The sequence below is a fragment of the Cornus florida genome, unplaced genomic scaffold, assembly GCF_030987335.1.
Source record: "Cornus florida cultivar Cherokee Brave unplaced genomic scaffold, ASM3098733v1 CherokeeBrave_3.0.0_Hap2_Chr11, whole genome shotgun sequence".
Taxonomy (NCBI): domain Eukaryota; kingdom Viridiplantae; phylum Streptophyta; class Magnoliopsida; order Cornales; family Cornaceae; genus Cornus; species Cornus florida.
In genome coordinates this window covers 63,052,777-63,074,490 of record NW_026775581.1, presented here as the reverse complement: position 1 = coordinate 63,074,490, position 21,714 = coordinate 63,052,777, and the positions used below count along the sequence as shown (strand labels likewise).

Here is a 21,714-nt window from a genome sequence, read left to right as displayed (position 1 = left end):
TGGATGGAATCATCTCAGAGTCACAAAATGCTTTTGTTGGTGGTAGACAGATTTTAGATTCTGTTCTTATTGCAGGAGAATGTGTCAATTCCAGGTTGAAGAGTGAAGTTCCTGGTGTTTTATGCAAACTGGATATCGAGAAAGCTTATGATCACGTGAATTGGAAATTTCTTCTTTATTTGCTTCGGAGAATGGGGTTTGGAGATCGATGGATAAAATGGATTGAATCTTGCATATCATCAGTTATATTCTCTGTGCTTATGAACGGCTCTCCTGCTGGGTTTTTTCCAAGTTCGCGTGGTTTGAGACAAGGAGATCCTTTGTCGTCTTTTCTTTTTCTTATTGTCATGGAGGGATTGAGTAAATTAATGAAAAAGGCAGAGAATCTAGGTTACATAAGGGGGTTCACTGTTGGTAGAGATGTTGCTAACCAGATCGAGATATCCCATTTGTTGTTTGCAGATGATACCCTGGTTTTCTGTGATGCTGATGTTTCCCAACTCAGGTATTTGAGGTGCATTCTTACATGCTTCCAAGTAGTGTCTAGTCTTAAGATTAATGTTGGAAAGAGTGTGCTTGTCCAAGTGGGGGAGGTCTCTAATATTTCCACTTTAGCTGCTGTTCTTGGATGTGGAGTGGGTGCCTTTCCACTCCCTTATCTGGGCTTACCTTTGGGAATCTCCTCTAGGATAGTGGGGACTTGGGATCCGGTGATTAACAGGTATGAAAAAAGATTGGCGGGGTGGAAAAAACAGTATCTTTCGAAAGGGGGGAAGGTCACTCTTATTAAGAGCACCCTCTCGTCCCTTCCCACGTATTTCTTGTCTCTATTTCAGATCCCGTGTTCTGTTGCTGAACGTATTGAAAAAATTCAGAGAGATTTTCTTTGGGGTGGAAAAGGAGAGGAGTTTAAGTATCATCTTTTTAATTGGGAGCAGGTTTGCAAACCGTTGAAGTTTGGCGGTTTAGGTATCCGGAAGTTAGTCACTTTCAATAGAGCCTTATTGGGGAAGTGGTTATGGAGATTCGGTAAAGAACGTCATCGACAATGGAGAAGAGTTATCTCGCGTCGTTTTAGGGAAGAGAGTGGAGGTTGGTCCTCTCGTCCTGTTTCTATTACCGGGGGCGTTGGCGTTTGGAAGTTCATTCGGAAAGGTTGGGATGTGTTTTCCACCCATATTCGGTTCAAAGTTCGTAATGGTATGTATGTTAGATTTTGGGAAGACTTATTGTGTGGTGATCAGTTGTTGTCTTTTTCTTTTCCTCGTCTCTTTAGCATTGCCGAGAATAAGCATGCTTATGTAATTAACTGTTATCATCTTGATAACAGTGGAGTTACGTGGGATGTGCGTTTTAGGCGTTCCTTTCAGGATTGGGAGATAGCTGAAGTTTGCGTCTTTTTGGACCTGTTGTATAGACCAAAAGATGTTGGCAGAGGTTGTGATGATATTTTGTGGACTCCCTCTTTTCATGGTAGATTCGAAGTTCGATCCATGTTCTTGTGTTTGTCTAATTTTAGTGGATATGATTTCCCTTGGAAGTGTATTTGGCGCTTTAAAGCTCCTCTTAGAGTTGCCTTCTTTGTTTGGACTGTTACTTGGGGAAAAATTCTTACTTTGGATAATCTGCATAAGAGAGGTAATACCATTGTTAATTGGTGTTGTCTTTGTAAAAATGATGGTGAGTCCGTGGACCATCTTCTTATGCATTGTCCTGTTGCATCTGATTGCTGGAATCTCATATTCAGTATTTTTGGCGTTCAATGAGTAATGCCTAAGCACTCTTTCCAATTAATTAATGCTTGGAGAAGATGCCCTGTTTCTGGTCATGCTCGTGATTTTTAGAGGGTTACCCCACATTGTGTTTGGTGGTGTATTTGTAGAGAGAGAAATAACAGAAACTTTGAGGGAAGGAATCGTCTTTTGCAAACCTTAAGTCTTTAATCCTACGCTCTCTTTTATGTTATGTCAGAGGCAGCGCTTGTTCCTCGATCGATGACTTTTTTGTTCTATTGGACTCTGTTGGTCCATAGGTTTGGCTTTTGCTCTTTCGTTTTTGTGTATTAGGGACGCGTTCCCCTTTTGAACGTCTTTCTAATATATTTTTACTTATCAAAAAAAAAAATCCGAGAGAGTAGACTTAGATGGTTGCAAAACAAACATCGGAGACCTAGAGCCACGCCGGTCAAACGAGGAAGCCTAGTTGTCATAAAAGGTAAGGGGCGAAGAGGGCAACCAAAAACAACATGGGATGAGGTTATTAATAATGGTTTTAAAAGGTTAAAAATAGTAGGTGAAACGACATGTAATAGAAAAGCTAGGAGGGAAAAAATTCAAGTGGCCAACCCCATTCATATGGGAATAACCAAGGATGATGAAAATGATGATGATTTTATCCCTTCTTCTATAACTATTACTCCCTCCATCCCACAAAAAATGTCCCTTTTGGGGATCTAACTTTTTAGGAGTGTAGTTTTTAATGTTTATTTTTTATTATAGTGATAGATAATATATTTCCAAATATACCTTTATATGTTGGGTCCACATAAGGTCATTGCTTTTATAACTTTAAGGCAAGGTTGGTGCATGGTTTAACAGAGTTTCAGAAAGTTGGGTCGGGCGTGAAAGGCCCAAGTCATTTGGGCCAACCTCTTATCCCGGGCCAGCACATGCTAAGTCCAATCACAAACACATTAATGATAGGGTGGTGAGTTGGGGTCCAAATAAGTGTTTATCTGTTTCTATCAATGGATTGCAGCCCAGCCCAACTTCTGTTAAGGTGCCCAGTATGGTTTCTCAAGGCCATATCCATGATTCGGCACGGCTGAAGTTGGACTTGAGGTATTGGTCGCGGTCGAAGAAGGAGCATTGGGCAAACGTGAGTGTGAACAAGACGAATGGTGCTGGTTTGATTTCGAAGAAGTTTCGACACGGTGTGTGCTGTCAGAACTTGCTTTCTGGGAACAAATTTGGACCGTTTCAGTCGGGTTCTCTGTGTAATGACGAGGATGGTAGTTATGCATCCATCAAGGAAGATTGTCAATCTTCGATTAAATCGCATCAGTCCGGTAAAAGATGACTAGAAAAGACAAGCAAAAATGGGTCGCCCGCAAGGTCATTCATTCTGAACCTGGTATGTACCCTTCTTCCTTTTCTCGGAGCTCTCTTTCTGCTCTTTCTTCTGCTTCTACTCCTTGTGGGGTGTTGAGAAGCGAGGTGGGGGAGGATCTTGATGGAAAGTCGTCGTTGTCTCGGTTGTTATCGCCAGTGGTGGAGGTGGACTCCGTTGATGAGGTGATTGAAACGGATGTTTCTGGGTATGGGGCTTTTGGGCTGTCAAAAAGGGATGGGACAGTTTGCTTGTTGATGGGGGTATTGATCGGAACTGTGTCAAACATGGTGAGTTTTGCTCTGATTTTTCCACCTCTTCCTTTCAGTATGGTACATCTAGGGATGATTTGGGTGGGCTGGCCGAGCCTCGTGTGGGTAGAGTGGAAGGAATAAATCTGTGTTTACCCAAGGGTGATGTGCTGGAGACACCTCAGATGGTTTGTTTGCTAGAAAAGATGACAGTTTGCGTTGGCAAGGATATCCGTATTACCCTTAGTGATGAATCAGCTACTTTGTTGGTTCAGGAATTGCAGAAGCACAGGTGTTTGTCTGATGAAGTGCTCACTAATGATCCAGATTCTTTCATAGATGTACAGGAAGGTGGGGTGGACAGTGTTAATGACTGGATGTCCTGTTTTGATGAGGTGGAGGAGCCCGAGGGAGGTGATGTTAATGGGAGCAGGGTTAAGCAGGGCAGGTCTCTTGACATGATCTTGTGAGCGAAGGAGGGTCACCCTAATCTGGGGATGGTTGATCCACTGGCAGTTGTGCATCCGGAGGATATGGACAGTGTTATTGTATGGCAGGAGTGTGGTTACATTGGCAAGGATTGGGTCATGGCAAATATCAGGACCACTAGGGAACTGCTGGGTGTCTCTTGCAAGGGGCAATCGGGATCAGGCCTTATCAATACTTCATGCTACGGCGGAGAGGATAGAAGGGGAGATGAAACAGAGATCTAGAAGGGGGAGTAGAAGGAAAAAGAATCATCCTTCTTGGAGAGGGGAGAGGGAGGTGAGAAATCTTTGTTCAGACGTGAACTATGATAGGAAGATGAGGGGGAGAAGGAAAGGGCAGTGTAAAGGGGGGAGGGAGGGGTAAGGGAGAGGTGGGTGTTAATGTTTCCTCATGAAACTTCGAATTTTATCTTGGAATGTCCGTGGTCTCAATGACCCGGGCAAGAGGAAGGTGGTGAAGATGGCAGTGAGAAAATGGAGGGTTCATTTGGTGTCTCTTCAAGAAACGAAGATTGATGCTATGACCGATAGAGTGGTTAAGAGCCTTTGTGGAAGTCAGTTCGTTGAGTGGGAGGCTCTGGATTCATTAGGGACCTCTAGAGGCATTCTTCTCATGTGGGATAAGAGATGGATGGCAAGGGTGGATGTTTGTAAGGGCATTTCTCTCTGTCTTGTGCTTTTGCGATGGAGGAGGATGGTTTCTCTTGGGCTTTCTATGGATGGTTCAGGATGATTGTGAGAGGATTGCGCTGTGGGAGGAGCTTAGTGTGGTGAAGGGGATGTGGTCTCTTCCATGGTGCATGGCTGGGGATTTAAATGTGGTTAAGCACCTGTCAGAGAGATCTACACGTGGTCAATGGACTCCGGCTATGATGCAATTTTCGGAGTTTATTGATGGACATCAACTTATTGACCTTCCATTAGAGGGAGCTTCTTTTACATGGTCCAGTGGTAGGGAGGTGCCTACCCTTTCCCGCCTGGATAGATTCTTGACTTCTAGGGAGTGGGAGAAGAAGTTTCCGGACGCAGTTCAGGCTGTTTTGGCTAGGGTGACGTCGAACCACATTCCTTTGGTTTTGGACTGTGGAGGACTGAGACCTCGTTGTACTCCATTCAGATTTGAGAACATGTGGCTTAGAGTGGAGGATTTTCAGGGGAAAGTGCGGTCTTGGTGGGAGGAGGACATGGTGGTGGGAACGTCGAGTTTTATTTTGTCAGGAAAGCTTCGACTCCTAAAAAACAAACTCAAAAGATGGAATAAGGAGGTGTTCGGTAATCTGGAGTGGAGGAAGAATAGGGCCCTCGCTGACATTGCTGAGATTGATAGATTGGAAGGGGTGAGTGGTATTGTTGTGTCCTAACGTAATAGGAGAGCAGCTTGTCAAACAGAAATTGTTGAGATTGCAGTTATGGAGGAAATTTCATGGCGACAGAAATCTCGGGTATTGTAGCTCAAAGAGGGAGACCGTAATACAAAGTTTTTTCATAGAACTGCTAATGCCGATAGGAGGGGCAATCATATTGGGCGGATGTGTGTGGACAGAACTGTGTTGAATACAAAGGAGGAGGTGCGCAAGGGGATCATTTCTTTCTACCAAAGGCTACAATCTATGCCTCTACGTTGGAGGCCACGGCTTGATGGCCTTCATTTTGATTCTATATCAAGTATGGATAGGGATGGGTTAGAGAGTACCTTTAGAGAGGAGGTTTTGAAGGCTTTGAAGAGTTGTAATGGTGACAAGGCTCTAGGTCCGAATGGCTTCACAATGAGAATTTTATTGGAGAGCTGGGAGGTGGTTAGACAGGAGGTTATGGGCACTTTTCATGAGTTTCCATTCCAATGAGAGGTTCGAAAAGTCGCTGAATGCATCTTTTATTGCTCTTATTCCTAAGAAGGGTGTTGCTTCTAACGTAAAGGATTTTAGATCAATATGTCTGATTGGGTGTATCTGTAAGCTTATCGCAAAAGTCCTTGCGTTAAGATTAAGGGAGGTTCTGGACGGAGTCATCTCTGAGTCTCAAAATGCGTTCACTGGGGGTAGACAGATCTTGGATTCCACTCTCATTACCAGTGAATGTGTGGATTATAGGCTCAGTAGCTGTGTTCCTGGATTTCTGTGTAAGCTTGATATAAAGAAAGCCTATGATCATGTTTGCTGGAATTTTTTGTTTTATCTGTTAGAGAGGATGGGTTTCGGAGAGAGATGGATCGACGCGTGCATTTCCTCTATCAGATTTTCTGTGTTGGTGAACGGATCTCTCTCCGGGTTTTTTGGCAGTTCTTGTGGTTTGAGGCAAGGGGACCCACTCTCCCCTTTCTTGTTCATTATTGTTATGGAGGCTCTTAGTAGGTTGATGAGAAGGGCTGTGGATTTGGGATTTATCAGGGGCTTCAAGATTGGTCCAGATTTAGCTCAACGGATGGAGATCTCTCACCTACTTTTTGCGGATGACACTCTGGTTTTCTGTAAGGCAGAGGTGTCTCGATTGAGATATTTGAGATGTGTCCTGGTTTGCTTTCAGGAAGTTTCAAGATTGAAAGTCAACGAGGGCAAGGGTGTGCTTGTTCCTGTGGGGGAGGTTCAGGAGGTCGATTCTCTTGCAGTGGTTTTAGGTTGTGAGACGAGCTCCTTCCCCGTTTCTTACTTGGGCTTGCCGTTGGGTGACTCGTCTAGGAGGGTGGGAAGCTGGGACCTAGTGGTAGAGCGTTTCGAGAGAAGGTTGGTTGGATGGAAAAAGCAATATCTTTCGAAGGGAGGGAAAGCTACTTTAGTGAAGAGTACACTATCCAGTCTTCCAACTTATTTTCTTTCGCTTTTCCAGATCCCCTCCTCTATTGTTGGAAGATGCTTCAACGGAACTTCCTCTGGGGCGGACGGGGGGAGGAGTTTAAATTTCATCTTGTCCGGTGGGAGCAGGTATGCAGGCCTTTAAGTTGGGCGGTCTTGGGATTAGGAGATTAGCTCCTTTCAACAGAGCGCTCCTAGCCAATTGGTTATGGAGATTCGGTAGTGAAAGACATAAGTTATGGAGGAAGGTTGTTTCATGTCGTTTTAGGGAGGAGAGAGGGGGATGGTCATCTAAGCCGGTCAGATCTGCTGTTGGCGTGGGGGTGTGGAAATCCATTGGGAATGGCTAGGATGAGTTCTCTAAGCATATTAGATTCAAAGTTCGGGAAGGAAGGGACGTCCGGTTTTGGGAGGATACTTGGTGCGAGGATCGCCCATTGTCTTATTTGTTCCCAAGGTTGTTCAGGATTGCTGTTGATAGACATGCTTTGGTAGCTAACTACTATCAACTCGATAGTGGTAGGTTGTCTTGGGATGTGCGGTTCCAGCGATCCTTTCAAGATTGGGAGGTGGATAACGTCACTGGCTTGCTGGACCTTTTGTATAGACAGGAGGTGGATGGTACCGGTTCGGATTCTTTGACTTGGGTGCCTTCTTCAGAGGGGACTTTTCAGGTCCGGTCTTTCTTTCTCTGCCTCTCCGAGTTTCACGGTTCCAATTTCCTGTGGAAAATGGTTTGGCATTCGAAGGCTCCTCTTAGGGTGGCCTTTTTTGTTTGGACTGCAGCTTGGGGTAGGATCTTGACTCTGGAAAATTTGAGAAAGAGAAGACAAATCATAGTCAACAGGTGTTGTCTGTGCAAGAATGATGGAGAGTTTGTGGATCACCTTCTTTTGCATTGTCACGTGGCTCATTTTGGGTCTTTTTGGCGTCCAATGGGTTATGCCCCGGACCTCAAGGGATTTGATTGACGTTTGGAGGGGCTAAAGGGTGAGGGCTCATGCTCGCGATTATTGGAGGGTGACACACCTTTGTGTTTGGTGGAGCCTTTGGAAAGGGCGGAATAGAAGATCTTTTGATGGGGGGGAATTCTCCATTAGGGCGTTGAAGTTTTCTATCATTTGTTCTCTTTTTAGTTGGGTTATGGAGAGAAATTGAATATCTTTAGATGAAATGCTGGACTTTTGGGGTTCTTTGGGTCCATAGGACTACCCCTTTCTCTTTTTTTCCGGTTATTGTATAGCTCTTGGGATGCGTTCCCCTTTTGAACGCTTTCTAATACATTTTTACATATCAAAAAAAATAAAAAAATACATTGGATTATGGATTGGGAAAATTATTTTCGGTCAACAAAAAATGGAAAGGTGGACATTTTTTGTGGGACAGAGGGAGTATCAAATATAATAACACTTCATTAAAAAGAATTATTTTGAAATTAGTGTAATAAAAGTGCTTTGAAATTTTTTGTTACCAAACAAATTAAAAAGTATTTTATATAGTGTATCACCAAACACCTAACATGTACCTTACTAACAGCTTTACTGACAAAAGCACCATTTCCATTGCAACAGCAATGCCAAACGGACCCAATGACAGGTGCAGGCACAAGAGCTAGATTTTTAGGTTTTCACAATTCTAGGATTTGATAGGAATTAGATTAATGAAGAATTATCTTTACATTTTGGTTTTCATCCTTTTGGCAGTTTCCATTTTGGATTATTTAGTCATTAGGGTTTCCTTGGGTTATTTTAATATATAAATTTGGACTCCCTTGGGATTTGCCCACGTTTTGCCAATATAAAAGGCCTTTATATAATAGGATTATTACCCTATTATATTATGTATCATTTAAAGAATTAATCAGGTTAGTTTTCCTCCCTAAGATCTCTCTCCTCTATTCTCCTCTCCCTATTCTCCCAGTGATACATCCATGTGAAGATAAATATTACAAAGGTTCAGATCCAAACTAACATAAATTTTTTCACACGCAAGCAAAATACAGCTAATACATAGAGCACCAAGAAAACAGTGGAGATAATGAAAATTATAAAACCTGAAAACCAAAAACATAATCTAGAAGATCAAACATGTCCGCATCCCGCTGTCCGGATATCTCAAAATCAGCTGGAAGCCTGGGGAAGTGCTCGGTATATCTAATCGCTGAAATTGCACCTCTCACCTGTACATATTACAGAAAGAAATAATCGTTAGAAAGAAATAATCTTAATCCGGCAGAAATACTTTAAAAAAATGCAGCCCGGCTAGGGGTGAAGTTCCATAATAGATCAAGAGGAACCACTGCAATTATATCACTACAAATAATTATTTAAAAGATTCATGAGTTTGCATCAGAATTCCTCAAGAAAAGTATTGTATATTACACATAACACTGAATAGAGATCAGATCCAGCTAGCAACTTTTGAGTTATGCAACATTACTAATAAACAAAACACTGCAAAAGATGTGGGGAATAAAGAATTTAATATATCTTTTGAGGTTTGACTTACTTCTGGAAAAAATCCAATGGCATTGGTTAATGATGGGGCCTCTAGAGGTACAATATTGTACGGCATGAGCTCTCCTGATAGTGCAGCGTCAGATTTTTTTAACCTTCTTAGCTGAAACGAACCAAGGAAAAACGGATGTCAATCAATACTTTATACCATTAAAGCTTCATTTCACCCTTTTCTGTGTCAATGGATTTTAAATATCAAAACATGCTATGCACACCAGAAAGCAAATACTCAAAGGAGTAAATAACAGATTTTTGGAATTAATTTATCAGTTGTCTGTAGCAGAATGTAACAGACTCTTGAACAAACTACAGACATAAAATGTGCAAAGCAACTAGAAGACACAATTTAGTGCAAAATATACCATGTGTAAACAGCTTCATATCCAACAATTGAAGGGGGGAGAGAGAGAGAGAGAGAGAGAGAGAGAGAGAGAGAGAGAGAGGGAGGGAGAGGGAGAGGGAGAGGGAGAGGGAGATAACAGAGAGAAGAGAGTACCTCCTCCATGATAAGTCTTCCCACTCCATCAGGAGCTGCCTCTTTGCTTAGCGCCTCCATTACCTCAACCAGGGCCCTCAAAGTGGCAATTACAGTTTTCATTTCTGAAGATCTGAGTTTCAAGCTGAATCGAGAACCAATGCAAATGAACTAGTGAGTTTTTTGTAAGAAGAAAAGATAATTTTTTCAGAGAATTTCCTAACATATTTCAAATTAAGAAGCAGAAAATGATTGAACCCATTGACCTCATCACTATCAATATAACTGTATTAAATAACAAGAATTCATTCAATAATTAAGAATATTAAAATAATCATCATAAAGACCATAAATAATTGTCAATTGTACAAAGAACAAATTTAGCTAAAGATTAGAGAGCGATAGGGACCTTATACAAGAAGCATAATCATCATTGTTACTTGAACCAAGAATATAGTAGACACAGCCATTCAAGAAACCCAGGGCTCTACCTCGCATTTGAAGATGAAGAAAGGGACCATGTGAATGAAGAATCACCTATAAAGGGGCCTTGTGTTACAAGGGGGACTTGTCCCACATCGGATCTGAATGAGAAGTGAAATGGGTATATATGGGTTGAGTGTTAGCACCACCTAATAGGTTAAGATTTTGGGTCAGACCACGAAGAACCCGGCCCGTTACAGTTGGTATCAGAGCCAGACCAGACCTTGATCCGGTGTCACACCAAGTGCCCCGCCCAAAGGCGTCTAGGTCTTCACCCTGGGTAAGCAGGGTGGCCCAACCGCAACGAGGGCGTTGCAAGTTAGGGTGGGGGAAAATGTTACAAGGGGAGCTTGTCCCACATCAGATCCAAACGGGAAGTGAAATGTGTATATGTGGGTTGGGTTATAGCACCACCAATAGCTTAAGTTTTTAGGTCGGACTGCGAAGCACCCGGCCCATTACACCTTGACTCTCAAGACATCATAGATTTCCTTTTTTTTTTTAATAGACATCACATATTATAGGTTATATTAAACTTAGCAATGTGCCACAATTTTGAATGCCACCGAATGCACTGCCATGCTGACAATTGTGAGAAACCAAATGAACATCATTTTGTAATATGTGTACTAGCAATCAAAGGCTCTAGCAGATTCAATACCTAGAGAAAGAATTGAGCACGTCAAAAAAATTTGCTTACCAATGAAGTTAAGAAACCGTTGAAAAGTTGTGTCATCATAACAGTCAAAAGCACTCGATTGAATTTTATCAATGAAGTTAAATCAACGTTTTCATACATTGAATTTACCACCGGGTCATTGGCCCAGGTAATATAACATCTCCCTAAAGAAGAGGTGAGGATTCAAGCCTCATAGTGGGCATTTATGGGGGTTTGTGAGTATTTACCAAACCAAAAAAAGAAGTTAAATCAACATTAAAAATTTGGAGCCTTATCATAACAAACAGATTTATTTTCCAACTACAAGAATTCGCAAATTGAATGATCAGCTGTCATCATCTTCCAGGAAAAAGATTTTAATGTTGCTTCTCTAACATCATTCACTTTTTTAACATTGATAATGAGGTAGGTACCAACACCAAAACCCACCCTTGTGTCCAGATGTATTACAAGTATGACAATAATTGGTGTTTCACTCTTATGCTTAATCCTTTATGCTAGTAATCGCTGACATTAAAGATAGTGTAAACAAGTCTGCAAAGCCCGCAATCACTGGTTCCAAAATACAAACACTCAGTTCTTTGTCAGGGTTAAGAAGTATTCATTCATTGTTCCTGTGATGAAAATGAATTACAAAATGCTTTTGGAAATATTTTCAATTCCAAATTCCTCAAAGTATGATACATGAAAATAGTTTGGAAATAAGCAACCAACTTGATTAAAAGAATTAAAAGAACATTGTAAGTGGGTCATACTCTCCAAAATTCCCAGATTCCCTCCATTTTTGTTCCTCTCTTTCAAGATCATCCACTCGGTGGCGTCTCTTATATTGCTGGTAAAATTCCCATAAGCGTTCAACATCACGATTACGATCTATTCGGGCACCATCCCTTTTGGCAAGTTTTTGCTGCAAGGAATAGCCATATCATCATGGTTTAAATTGAGAACTTTGCAACCATACAACAAAATATATTAAAAGCAAAAGAGCTTGCCAGAAGTGTAAAGTAGCTGCACTTAATTTTACAACTATAAAGTTCTATACGATCCAATACGTATCATCAAAACTTCAAAATTATTGAAGTACCTTGATTACAGACATCAAGCCAGTCTTAAACTGAAGAACGCCTCTACCATCACTGCCGGGGTCCAGGTTTTGTGCCATGGAATAAGCCTGCTCACAAACTAAAATCCAAACAAGATAACCCATGTCATGCATACAACCAAATCATCAATGTTAGAGCAAAATAATCATTTACCATATGAACCAACTTATATATGAGCATTGGGTGGGGTGGGGGATTCAAGGATAGTCCTCCTAGTCCTCAACAAAAGAAAGGCATGTTGAAAATTTTCTAGCTTCTGTCAAAATTATAATGATTCTTGATCCCATTTGTCAAAGATTCTTTTGTTCTTAGTTTCACATTTTCTCAAGTCTGGAGGTTTTCTTTTAGATTCTTTACCTATAATATAAAAGTTAGCAGATAGATAAAATAAAAATAAAAATAAAAGGGGGTAACTTACTAAGATAAAAAAAAAAAAAAAAAAAACTTCTTCATGAACTTAAATACAAAAAAAATTCTGTTGCGATACTAAAAGAAAATAAATAAGGTTCAATTAGGACTTTATACACTTGCAGATAATACCTCTCTGTGTACGCATTTCATACGCATTGCCAGTCTGAGAAGTGCATGAATGCCTCCTCCTTTATTGCCCTTATCCAAAAGAAGGGGGGAGATTCCGATGTTTAAGGACTTTAGACCTAATAGCTAAGGTCTGACCCTCAAGCTATGTTACCCGGACTCGAGTACGGGTGTCAGACACAGGTGCGTGTCTAGAGATCGGATCCATCTATCTATCCAATTGTCGGACACGGGGACACGAATTTAAAGTGTCCAAAAATCAGACACGGACACTTGGACACCACATGCAGAGTATTGTCGGACCTTTAAATGCATATTATGCTTTGTTATTGTTCCTTCATTTGAAAAGACACTGAATTTGTTAGTTAACTGTGAAAGTAACTGGCTAACTAGGTTTTAAAAAAATTTAAATCCTTTACGGCTAGCTAAGTCAAATTGTTAATCTAATAATAGTAGTATATATATACAAAAATAGTGGGTTACAACTGTAACCAACATATTATAAATTTATATAATATTATATTACTTATAATAAACAGTGGGCACATCCCTTTTGAACGCCTTTTTATTTAATTCTTACTTTAAAAAATAGATAAATAAACAGTGGGCACATGAGATACAGCAGTTACAGCATATACGGGGATAAACCATGGTAATAAATTCTGTAGTGGGCTACAGCTGTAAGGCAACTTATGTTGGTTACAGCCCACCCACGTGAAATGTCAGGAAAAAAGAGAAGAAAAAAAAAGAAGGGTACACGCGTGAAGGTTCAAGTTTCAACACAGAAAATAGGCATACACAGCGGTAATACCAAGTCGTCTTCTACCTTCCTTTGAAAACCCTATTCCGAACCAGTCGTAACCAGACCACCATAGCCACACCTTGAGCTGCCTAAACAGATGAAGACTAAGCAGCCGTGTCCAATAGAGAAGAGTGTTCGACACATATCCTGTGTCGGTGTCCGCGTCGTGTCGTGTTGACACAGACACTGTCACCTGCACTGGCGAGTCCATGTAACATAGCCCTCAAGGTTTAAGTTAGTCATTGGCAGAGTTATTTCAGAATCCTAAAATGCCTTTTGTTGGTGGTCGTCTGATATCGGACTCGACCTTTATTGTTAGTGAATATGGGGAACTAAGGCTGACTAGTGGGGTGCTAGAGGTTCTGTACAAGCTTGATGTTGAAAAGGCCTATGATCATGCAAGCTGGACTTCTTGTTATATTTTCTTGGGGAAGATGGGCTTTGGGGAGACGAGGAGATGGTTTATTGGGTTTTGTATCTCTACTATGAGGTTCTTGGATTTCATGAATAGGTCTTCGATCGGTTTCTTAAAGAGTTCATGGGAGTTGAGGCAAGGAGATCCTTTATGTCCTTTTGCTTCATTATAGTGATGGAGGCTCTTAACCAATTGATGAGGAAGGTTATGGAGTAGCAATTCATTAGAGGGTTCAAGGAGGGCAAGGATCCCGCCAATCAATTGGATATCACCCTCCAACCAGTTGGAGATATCAACCTACTGTTTGTAGATAATACCTCTGCTGTGGTGCTAATGAGAAGCAGTCAAGGCACTTGAAAAGTGTTTGGTGAGCTTTCAAACAGTCTTAGGTCTAAAAGTCCAAATTGGGAAGAGTGTGATTATTTTGGTGAGGGAGATTAGGCTGACATTCTGGAAGTGTGGTGTAAGGTAATTCCCGATCTCATATTTGGGTTTTGCCCTAGGTCACCCTCGAGGAGAGCGTGCGTTTGAGACCCAATTATTGAGAGGTTCGAGAGGAGGCTTGGTGGGTGGAGAAGCAAAACCTATCGAAGGGAGGGTGGCCCATATTGATGAAGAGTACGTTGTCGAGTCAGCCTGCTTATTTCTTGTCCCTTTTCCAGAGGAAGATGGTGAAGTTGGCAGTACAAAAGTGAGGTGCTCAAGTGGTGTATTTGCAGGAGACGAAGTTGTCCTCTATTTTGGATAGGGTGGTAAGGAGTCTTTGGGGTGGGGGATTTGAGGAGTAGGAGGTGTTGGGTGCTTCCGATGCTTGAGAAAGCATTCTTGTGATGTGGGATAGGAGGTGGGTGACCAGGAGGGATGTGTGGATAGGGAGGTTTTTGTCTCTTGTGCTTTTTTTTTTTTATGTAATATTACCATGGAAGAGGATGGCTTCCACTAGGTGTTCTCCAGTGTCTATGGTCCTAAAGAGGACGGGGAGAGGCATTTATTGTGGGAGGAGCTCGGCTCTATTCAATGGAGGTGGCCCCTCCCGTGGTGTGTGTGGGTGGGGACTTCAACATTGTCCGTTCCCCACAGGAGAGGTCTACGGGGGGTAGGAGAACTTCGGCCATGGAGCAATTTTCTGGCTTCATTGATGGTCTTCAGTTAATTAACTTGTTGTTGGAGGGAGCATCTTTCACTTGGTCGTGGCAAATAATCTCTTATCTCTTCTGGATAGGTTCCTCTTTCGGAGACTGGGAGGAAAAATATCCGAATGTGGTTCAGGCAGCTTTGGCTAGACCCATGTCACTTCCCATTCCCTTGGTTTTGGAGTATGGTGGTTTACTAAAGAGGAGTTCTCTCTTCAGATTCAAGAACATGTGGCTTCGGGCAAAAGGCTTCAAGGAGAGGGTGCAACTTTGGTGAGTTGGGTATGGGAAGAGTGGTACTCCGAGCTTCACCCTTGCGAGTAAACTCGGGCTCTTAAAGGAAGACATCAAAGGTGGAACAAGGAGGTGTTTGGGAATCTGGATTGGAGAAAGAATAAGGCTTTTTCTGAGACGGAAAAGATTTTTCCAATGGAGGGATTGGGTGGTCTTGACGAGTCGACGAGACGTAGGAGGGAGGATGTCAGGCGGAGATTTTAGAGATTACCATTTCAGAGGAGATATCGTAGCGGCAAAAAACTCTTGCTTTGTGGCTTAAGGATGGTGATTGGAACACAAGGTTCTTCCATACGCTCACTTACGCTTATCGGAGGTTTATCCACATTGGGAGGATTTGGGTTGATGGGAAGGTGTTAAGCTAGAAGGAAGAGGTGTGTAAGGGGATTGTTGTTTTCTGGTAGAGGTTGTAGTGTTGTACGAAAAGACCTATAGCTGGAGGCCATTGCTAAGGGGGTTGCATTTTGATACCATCTTTGATTCTGATAGAGGTGGGTTAGAGAGGCCATTGAGTGAAGACGAAGTGCTGAGGGCTTTGAAGAGCTGCAACGGGGATAAAGCCCCAAATCCGGATGTTTTCACCATGAGATCCATCCTCGAAAGTTGGGAAAGTGGCCACGGGAGAGGTGATGGACATCTTTCACGCATTTCATTCTCAGGGTCGGTTTGAGATATGTATGAATGACTCTTCTATTGCTTTCATTCCCAAAAATGGTTCAGGTTTGCAGGGGCATTCTTTTTTCTTTTCTTTTTTGTTTTTGAGGATATTTAGTGTAGCCAATGATATAAAAGGCACGTCTAGGCTCCAAACTCATATAGGTGCAACACTTGCGCATGTTATTTGCCATGTGCTCCTTTGACAACAATTACGCCTTTAATATGGAATATGAATATGCTTTAATAATAATTTAATTTTTCAATGGTGGAATCCGGTTTCCTCCCCCAAAGATAACTGTGGATTTGGTATATGAAAGATTTCTGGTACAAAGATGGTTGCATCTTGCTCTTTTGCTTAGGGCAAGAACAGGATGTGAATTGGTTCAAAACCAGGTATGTTGGCTCTGTGTCATACCATAACTGTGTTGTTTCTTCCTCACATTCAGTTATCTGGAAGCAGCTACTGTCAGATAGAGAGGTGAAGTTCACAAATGTATCATACAAGATTGGTGATGGCCCCTTGATCAGCTTGTTTGGGAACCCCTGGTGTCTGGGGAAAAATCCCAGCAGTTTGATCATAGAATTTCCAGGGTTGTTCCATTTGCCAGAGACTCCAAACTTCATCTTCTGCTTTCTCATGGCTCTTGAGACTTTTCAAGAATTCATTCTAATGAGCTGTTGTCCATACCCATCCAAATGTGCTCTAAGGAGGAGGGCTTGGGATAGGTGTAGAGAATATAGTCCTAAAGTCGGGTTAGTTTGGTACAGGGAAGCAAACCTAGAGCATCTAATACCTCATGCATTATTTTCCTTGACAAATTTGCTTCTTTTCATAATTTACAAAACAGGGGTATTTGTCTCACTTCCGTCCGTCATAAATGCTTTATGGATGAGAACAACAGGGACCTTTTGTTTCTTAAATGTTATCTTGGTTTGATGATCTGCCGGGATGGGTGATGTAGGGGTGGCAAATTACGACAAGACTCGAACACGACATGAAATAAGCAGGTTTGGATTGACCTTAAACGGGTTCGGTTCATAAACGGGTTGACACGATTAACCCATTTACTTAATCGTATCGGGTTAGGGTTGAGGAGTTTCAACACGCGTAACCCGTTTATACCCGTTTAACTCAACATATCATAATCATAAATTTGACTTATGTAATATGTTACATGTTTAAACCCAATTACTATGGACAGTTAAGTTGTTTTAACATATCTTGATTATGCCTTATGATTTTTCTTCTTATTTTGAATATTTTGGTTACTTGTGACAAATTTTTTTCAGTATTTAATATTTTTTTTTTTTTGATAAAAAAACATTTTATAAAAAATGCTCAAAAGGGGAGCAGAACCCAAGAAAATACAAAGACCACAAAGGCCTCAAGCCTTCAAAGAGGCCAAAAAGTCAACAATTTCCTCCAACGATCTATGATCTCTCCCTGAAACCCAACAAAAAAGAGTGGAAATAATCGAGAATTTAAGCACCGAAATCGATAACGCCTTTCCATCAAAGAATCTCCTATTCCTTTCAAGCCAAATACACCACCACGCACAAAGTGGCGTAGCCCTCCACGCATCCTGACTGAGAGCCCCCACAAGGCAACCTCTCCATGCCTCAATCAACCCTCTAGCAGAACCTGGCATAACCCAAGAAAACCCAAATAAGCCAAGCATGAAATCCCAACACTCTCTAGCCAAAGAGCAATGAATGAGAAGATGATCCATAAATTCCTCATCACTAAGACACATAAAACAACGATTGACCACCACCTGGCTTCTCCTTCTCAAATTATCCTGGGTTAAAATCCTACCCAGAACCGAAGTCCACACAAAGAAAGCCACCTTGAGAGGAGCCTTGGAACGCCAAACAGACTTCCAAGGAAAATGAACTCCAAGAACTAATGAGAGGCACCTGAAGAAAGACCTCACCTCAAAACGCCCCTGAGAGTTTGCAACCCAAGACCAACAATCCGAATCCTCCTCCACAATCCTCTAGCGATACAACAACTCCAAGAAACGAATGGCCTCCTCGATCTCCCAATCCTGAAAGGAACGCCTGAATCAAACATCCCAAACCAGCCTCCCATTATCAAGATGATAACAGTTAACCACCATGGCCTACCTATCTGAAGCAATCTTGTAAAGCTGAGGAAAGGCGAAAGCAAGAGGAACATCTCCACACCACACATTCTCCCAAAAGCAAATCCTCCTCCCATCTCTAAGACGAAACTGAATGTGCTTGGAAAATTCATCCCAACCCTTCCGAATAAATTTCCAGCCCCCACCCCCCGAGGATCTCTAACTTCCAATGAACTCCACCCTCCTCTCATTTCCCCAAAACGACACGCCACAACCCTCCTCCAAAGCCAATGTCTCTCCACCCCAAACCTCCACAACCATTTCCCAAGGAGGGCCTTATTAAAAGGCACCAATTTACGGAGACCCAACCCACCATTCCGAATTGGTCTGCATACCTGATCCCATCTCACCAAATGAAACTTAAACTCTTCACCTCTACCCCCCCACAGAAAATTACACTGCAACCTCTCAATCCTCTCCGCAACTGAAGAGGGAATCTGAAAAAGAGAGATAAAATAAGTGGGAAGACAAGAGAGGGTGCTCTTAATCAGAGTGACCCTGCTACCCTTGGAGAGATACTGCTTCTTCCAACCCGCCAACCTTCTCTCAAATCTATCCACTACTGGATCTCAAATCCCCACACACCTCGAAGGAGCTCCCAAAGGCAAACCTAAGTGAAAAATGGGAAATGAACCAGTACGACAACCAAGAATGTCAGCAAAAGTCTCAATCTCAGGGACCTCCCCAACCGGCACCAAAACACTTTCGCCCACATTCACCTTAAGGTCGGAGACAACTTGGAATCAAATCAAAACACATCTCAAATATCTAATCTGGGACACATTCGCATCACAAAGAACTAAAGTGTCATCAGCAAACATCAAATGGGAGATTTCCAACTGAGAAACAGCATCCCTGCCCACCCAGAAGCCTCTCAAAAGACCCAACTCGATAGCCCTTCTCATCAATCTACTAAGGGCCTCCATCACAAACAAGAACGAGAAGGGGGAGAGAGGATCTCCCTGTCTCAAGCCTCTTGAGCTAGAGAAAAAACCAGTAGGAGCACCATTAACAAGGATCGAAAAGCGAGCACTAGAAATACAAAAATAAATCCATCTCCTCCATCTATCACCGAACCCCATCCTCTCCATTAGGTACAGAAGAAAGCTCCAACTCACATGGTCATATGCCTTCTCAATGTCCAACTTACAAAGAACACCCGGAACCCCACTACACAATCTGGAGTTCAAACACTCACTCGCAATAAGGACTGAATCCAAAATCTGACAGCCTCCTACAAAAGCGTTTTGAGAGTCCGAAATTATGCCATCCAAAACTTTCCTCAATCTTGAAGCAAGCACCTTGGCAATCAACTTGTAGATGCAACCCACCAAACTAATAGGGCGAAAATCCCTAACATCCAACACCCCTCCCTTTTTCGGAATGAGAACAATTAACCCGTTTAATAAACAGGTCGGGTGTTGAGGGTTCTTGACACGATTATTAAATGGGTCGGGTTTGAGTTTACCTATTTAGTAGAATACCCTTACATCAACACGACAAGATTATGACCCACGAACACGAATTGTCACCCCTAGGGTGATGTCTCCAGTTGATTCATTCATGCAGCTATTTGTTTAGTTTTCTAACAGATTCCCTGGTAATTCAACTAGTGATAAGCTAGCTAAAATGTAGCTTACTGCAACTCTTCTTGGCACCTGGTCTGAGAGGAACTCTCATCTGCCGCATAGACACATCAAGAGGGAGGTTGGATATTTAAACAGGGGTATATTGTTTGACATTCTGGATGCACCTGGTCTCCCTCCCTTTTGCTGTTATGCTCCCTTAAGCTGCTGTCATGCTGTTTACTTCATTTCTCTGATTGTTTCATGTTTACTTATCTTAAGTTCTGACGTTTCTTGAGAGGGTATAGTTACCCTCTCTTGTTCCTCTTGTACTATATGTTTCATATTTGTATAATTAAACATATTTGTATAATTAAATTCCAATCATTTCAGGAAAAAAGAAACATACATGCAAATCAACTAAAAGAGAACAACTTAAAAGGAACCCAGTAAACTTTTAATCAATTTTCTCGAGCACACGGAATAATAAAAAACAAAAACAAAAACAAAATAACAAAATAACAAAAAAAAACACTAATGCTATAATTTAGCACTTTGTTGTGTTCTTTCCTTTCAATACCAAATTCAAGTACTTGGCTCTCAATCTCTTTAGATCAACTAACTACAGACTACATAATTAGGGAAGCAACGCATTTATTTCGTGTTCATAATGCATGAGAAAATGAGTTCAACAAAATATTGAATAGCAAAATTAAGTAGTGAGTACTTAAGCATTAAGATGAAGAGAAGATAGAACATACGAATCCTGGCGACATTGGGGTCCTCTGATTGTATCTCATCGGCCGCTTGCAAGATCGCGTCGATGTTGGTGGCCCGTCGGAGAGAAGGCGGGACGGCACCGGCGATCCCGCTGGGGGTCCTCTCATGGCCTTGGCCTGGGAGTCGAAGCTGCTCTCTCTGGAGAGTGGCTCGCACAAGTCGACCCCAGTTGTCGTAAGCACTAGCCATGTGTGTTTGTAGCAATTCGAAACCCTAGAAATTGTACGAAGATGGAAGGATCATTTGAGTTCAGATAAAACCCTAGGTAGGTCCGAAATGCAGAGATCTAGGTACGAATAAGATAAAGGGGATCTAAAAGTTAAACAGTGGACTTCAATGGGTGGAAATGAGTTCGAGGACTTGGCTTAGGAAAGGTTGCAGAGAACAGAGGAAGGCTGTGAGAATAAACGCGTCGTGGACTTTTTCGTGCACAACGCGAGGGACGCAGTTCTCTTTTCCTTAACCGTGTAAACTAGTCGAATTTGAATCTAATATGCTTCGTTTGGCAAGAATTAGAAAATTTAGCAAAAGGAATAAATTGCCTTTACAAAAAAATTAAAAATTAAAAAAATATATATATAAATAAGGTTAATTTTCGGAGTAATGCTCTTATGAATTCCTCACATAAGAAGAGCCTGAACTCTCCTATTTAATCATTTGATGAAATATATTTTTGGGTAAATTACATAGACATCCTGAGGTTTGGGATAAGGACACACATAAAAAAGTTTATCTATTTTTTGACAACCACACTCCCTTATAAAATTTATGGTTAATTTCACTAACACCCCCACAGTTTTGGCCAAATATTATTCTCAAACATCTTTCGAAAATAACTATCACTTAGGTCCATTTCTTTTTTTCCGTTAAAAATATGAAAAATACAACTTTACCCCCTTACTTTTTAATTATATTTATTTCAAAATATATTTAATCATATTTATTTCAAAATATCACTGCAACGTTGATTTTTTTGTCGAACTAATAAATTGGCGGTGGTCAGCGGTGATGGGTGGTGGTGGATATTCATGGTCCCATGGACGGTGGTGGTTTGGTGGGAGGCCAAACCAAAATTGCAGGTGGAGTCGAGATGGCGACGTCCAAGGTCTTGACGCTTTTGATGGGTTTGGAAATTTTGAATTGGATAGAGCTCTAACGTGGAGGAATCGTACCACGAACCATCACCATTCACAGCGTTGGGTGACGAGATGCCTTCTGGGTCGACCGACATGAACTCTCCGCCTAGCCGTACACGGCGTGGCCGCCAAGTCCGACGACATTATTCTTCAGGCACCCCTGTACCTGGGACTTGGTTTCCTAGGCGGCGCTTCATACGACGGTGCATTAGCTCCATTTGGGGTCGAGACTAGTTACCTAACTTGGTGGCAACTTAATCTCCTCGTCTTGCTCTTCTTCCTGTTGATCCTCAAACTCTATTAACATTTATTTCTCTAATACAACAACTAATTATATATAATCAATATACATATATATA

At 41.8% G+C, this 21,714-nt stretch overlaps 1 protein-coding gene across 2 annotated transcripts in view; it reads right to left on the bottom strand.

Moving 5' to 3' along the window:
• The window catches only part of LOC132286344 (callose synthase 10), a 110,841-nt gene extending 90,149 nt beyond the window's left edge, over window positions 1-20,692 (bottom strand). The window contains exons 1-6 of one of the 2 annotated variants that reach the window (XM_059788667.1): window positions 20,201-20,692; window positions 11,874-11,971; window positions 11,545-11,696; window positions 9,649-9,772; window positions 9,145-9,255; window positions 8,690-8,815 (exon numbers count right to left, since the gene is read on the bottom strand). In XM_059788667.1, coding sequence (XP_059644650.1) covers window positions 8,690-8,815; window positions 9,145-9,255; window positions 9,649-9,772; window positions 11,545-11,696; window positions 11,874-11,971; window positions 20,201-20,408 — 819 coding nt within the window. In that variant the 5' untranslated portion in view covers window positions 20,409-20,692. The remainder of the gene's footprint in view (window positions 1-8,689; window positions 8,816-9,144; window positions 9,256-9,648; window positions 9,773-11,544; window positions 11,697-11,873; window positions 11,972-20,200) is intronic. The other variant, XM_059788666.1, reaches the window with a different exon arrangement.
• Between the last annotated feature and the right edge of the window lie 1,022 nt (window positions 20,693-21,714).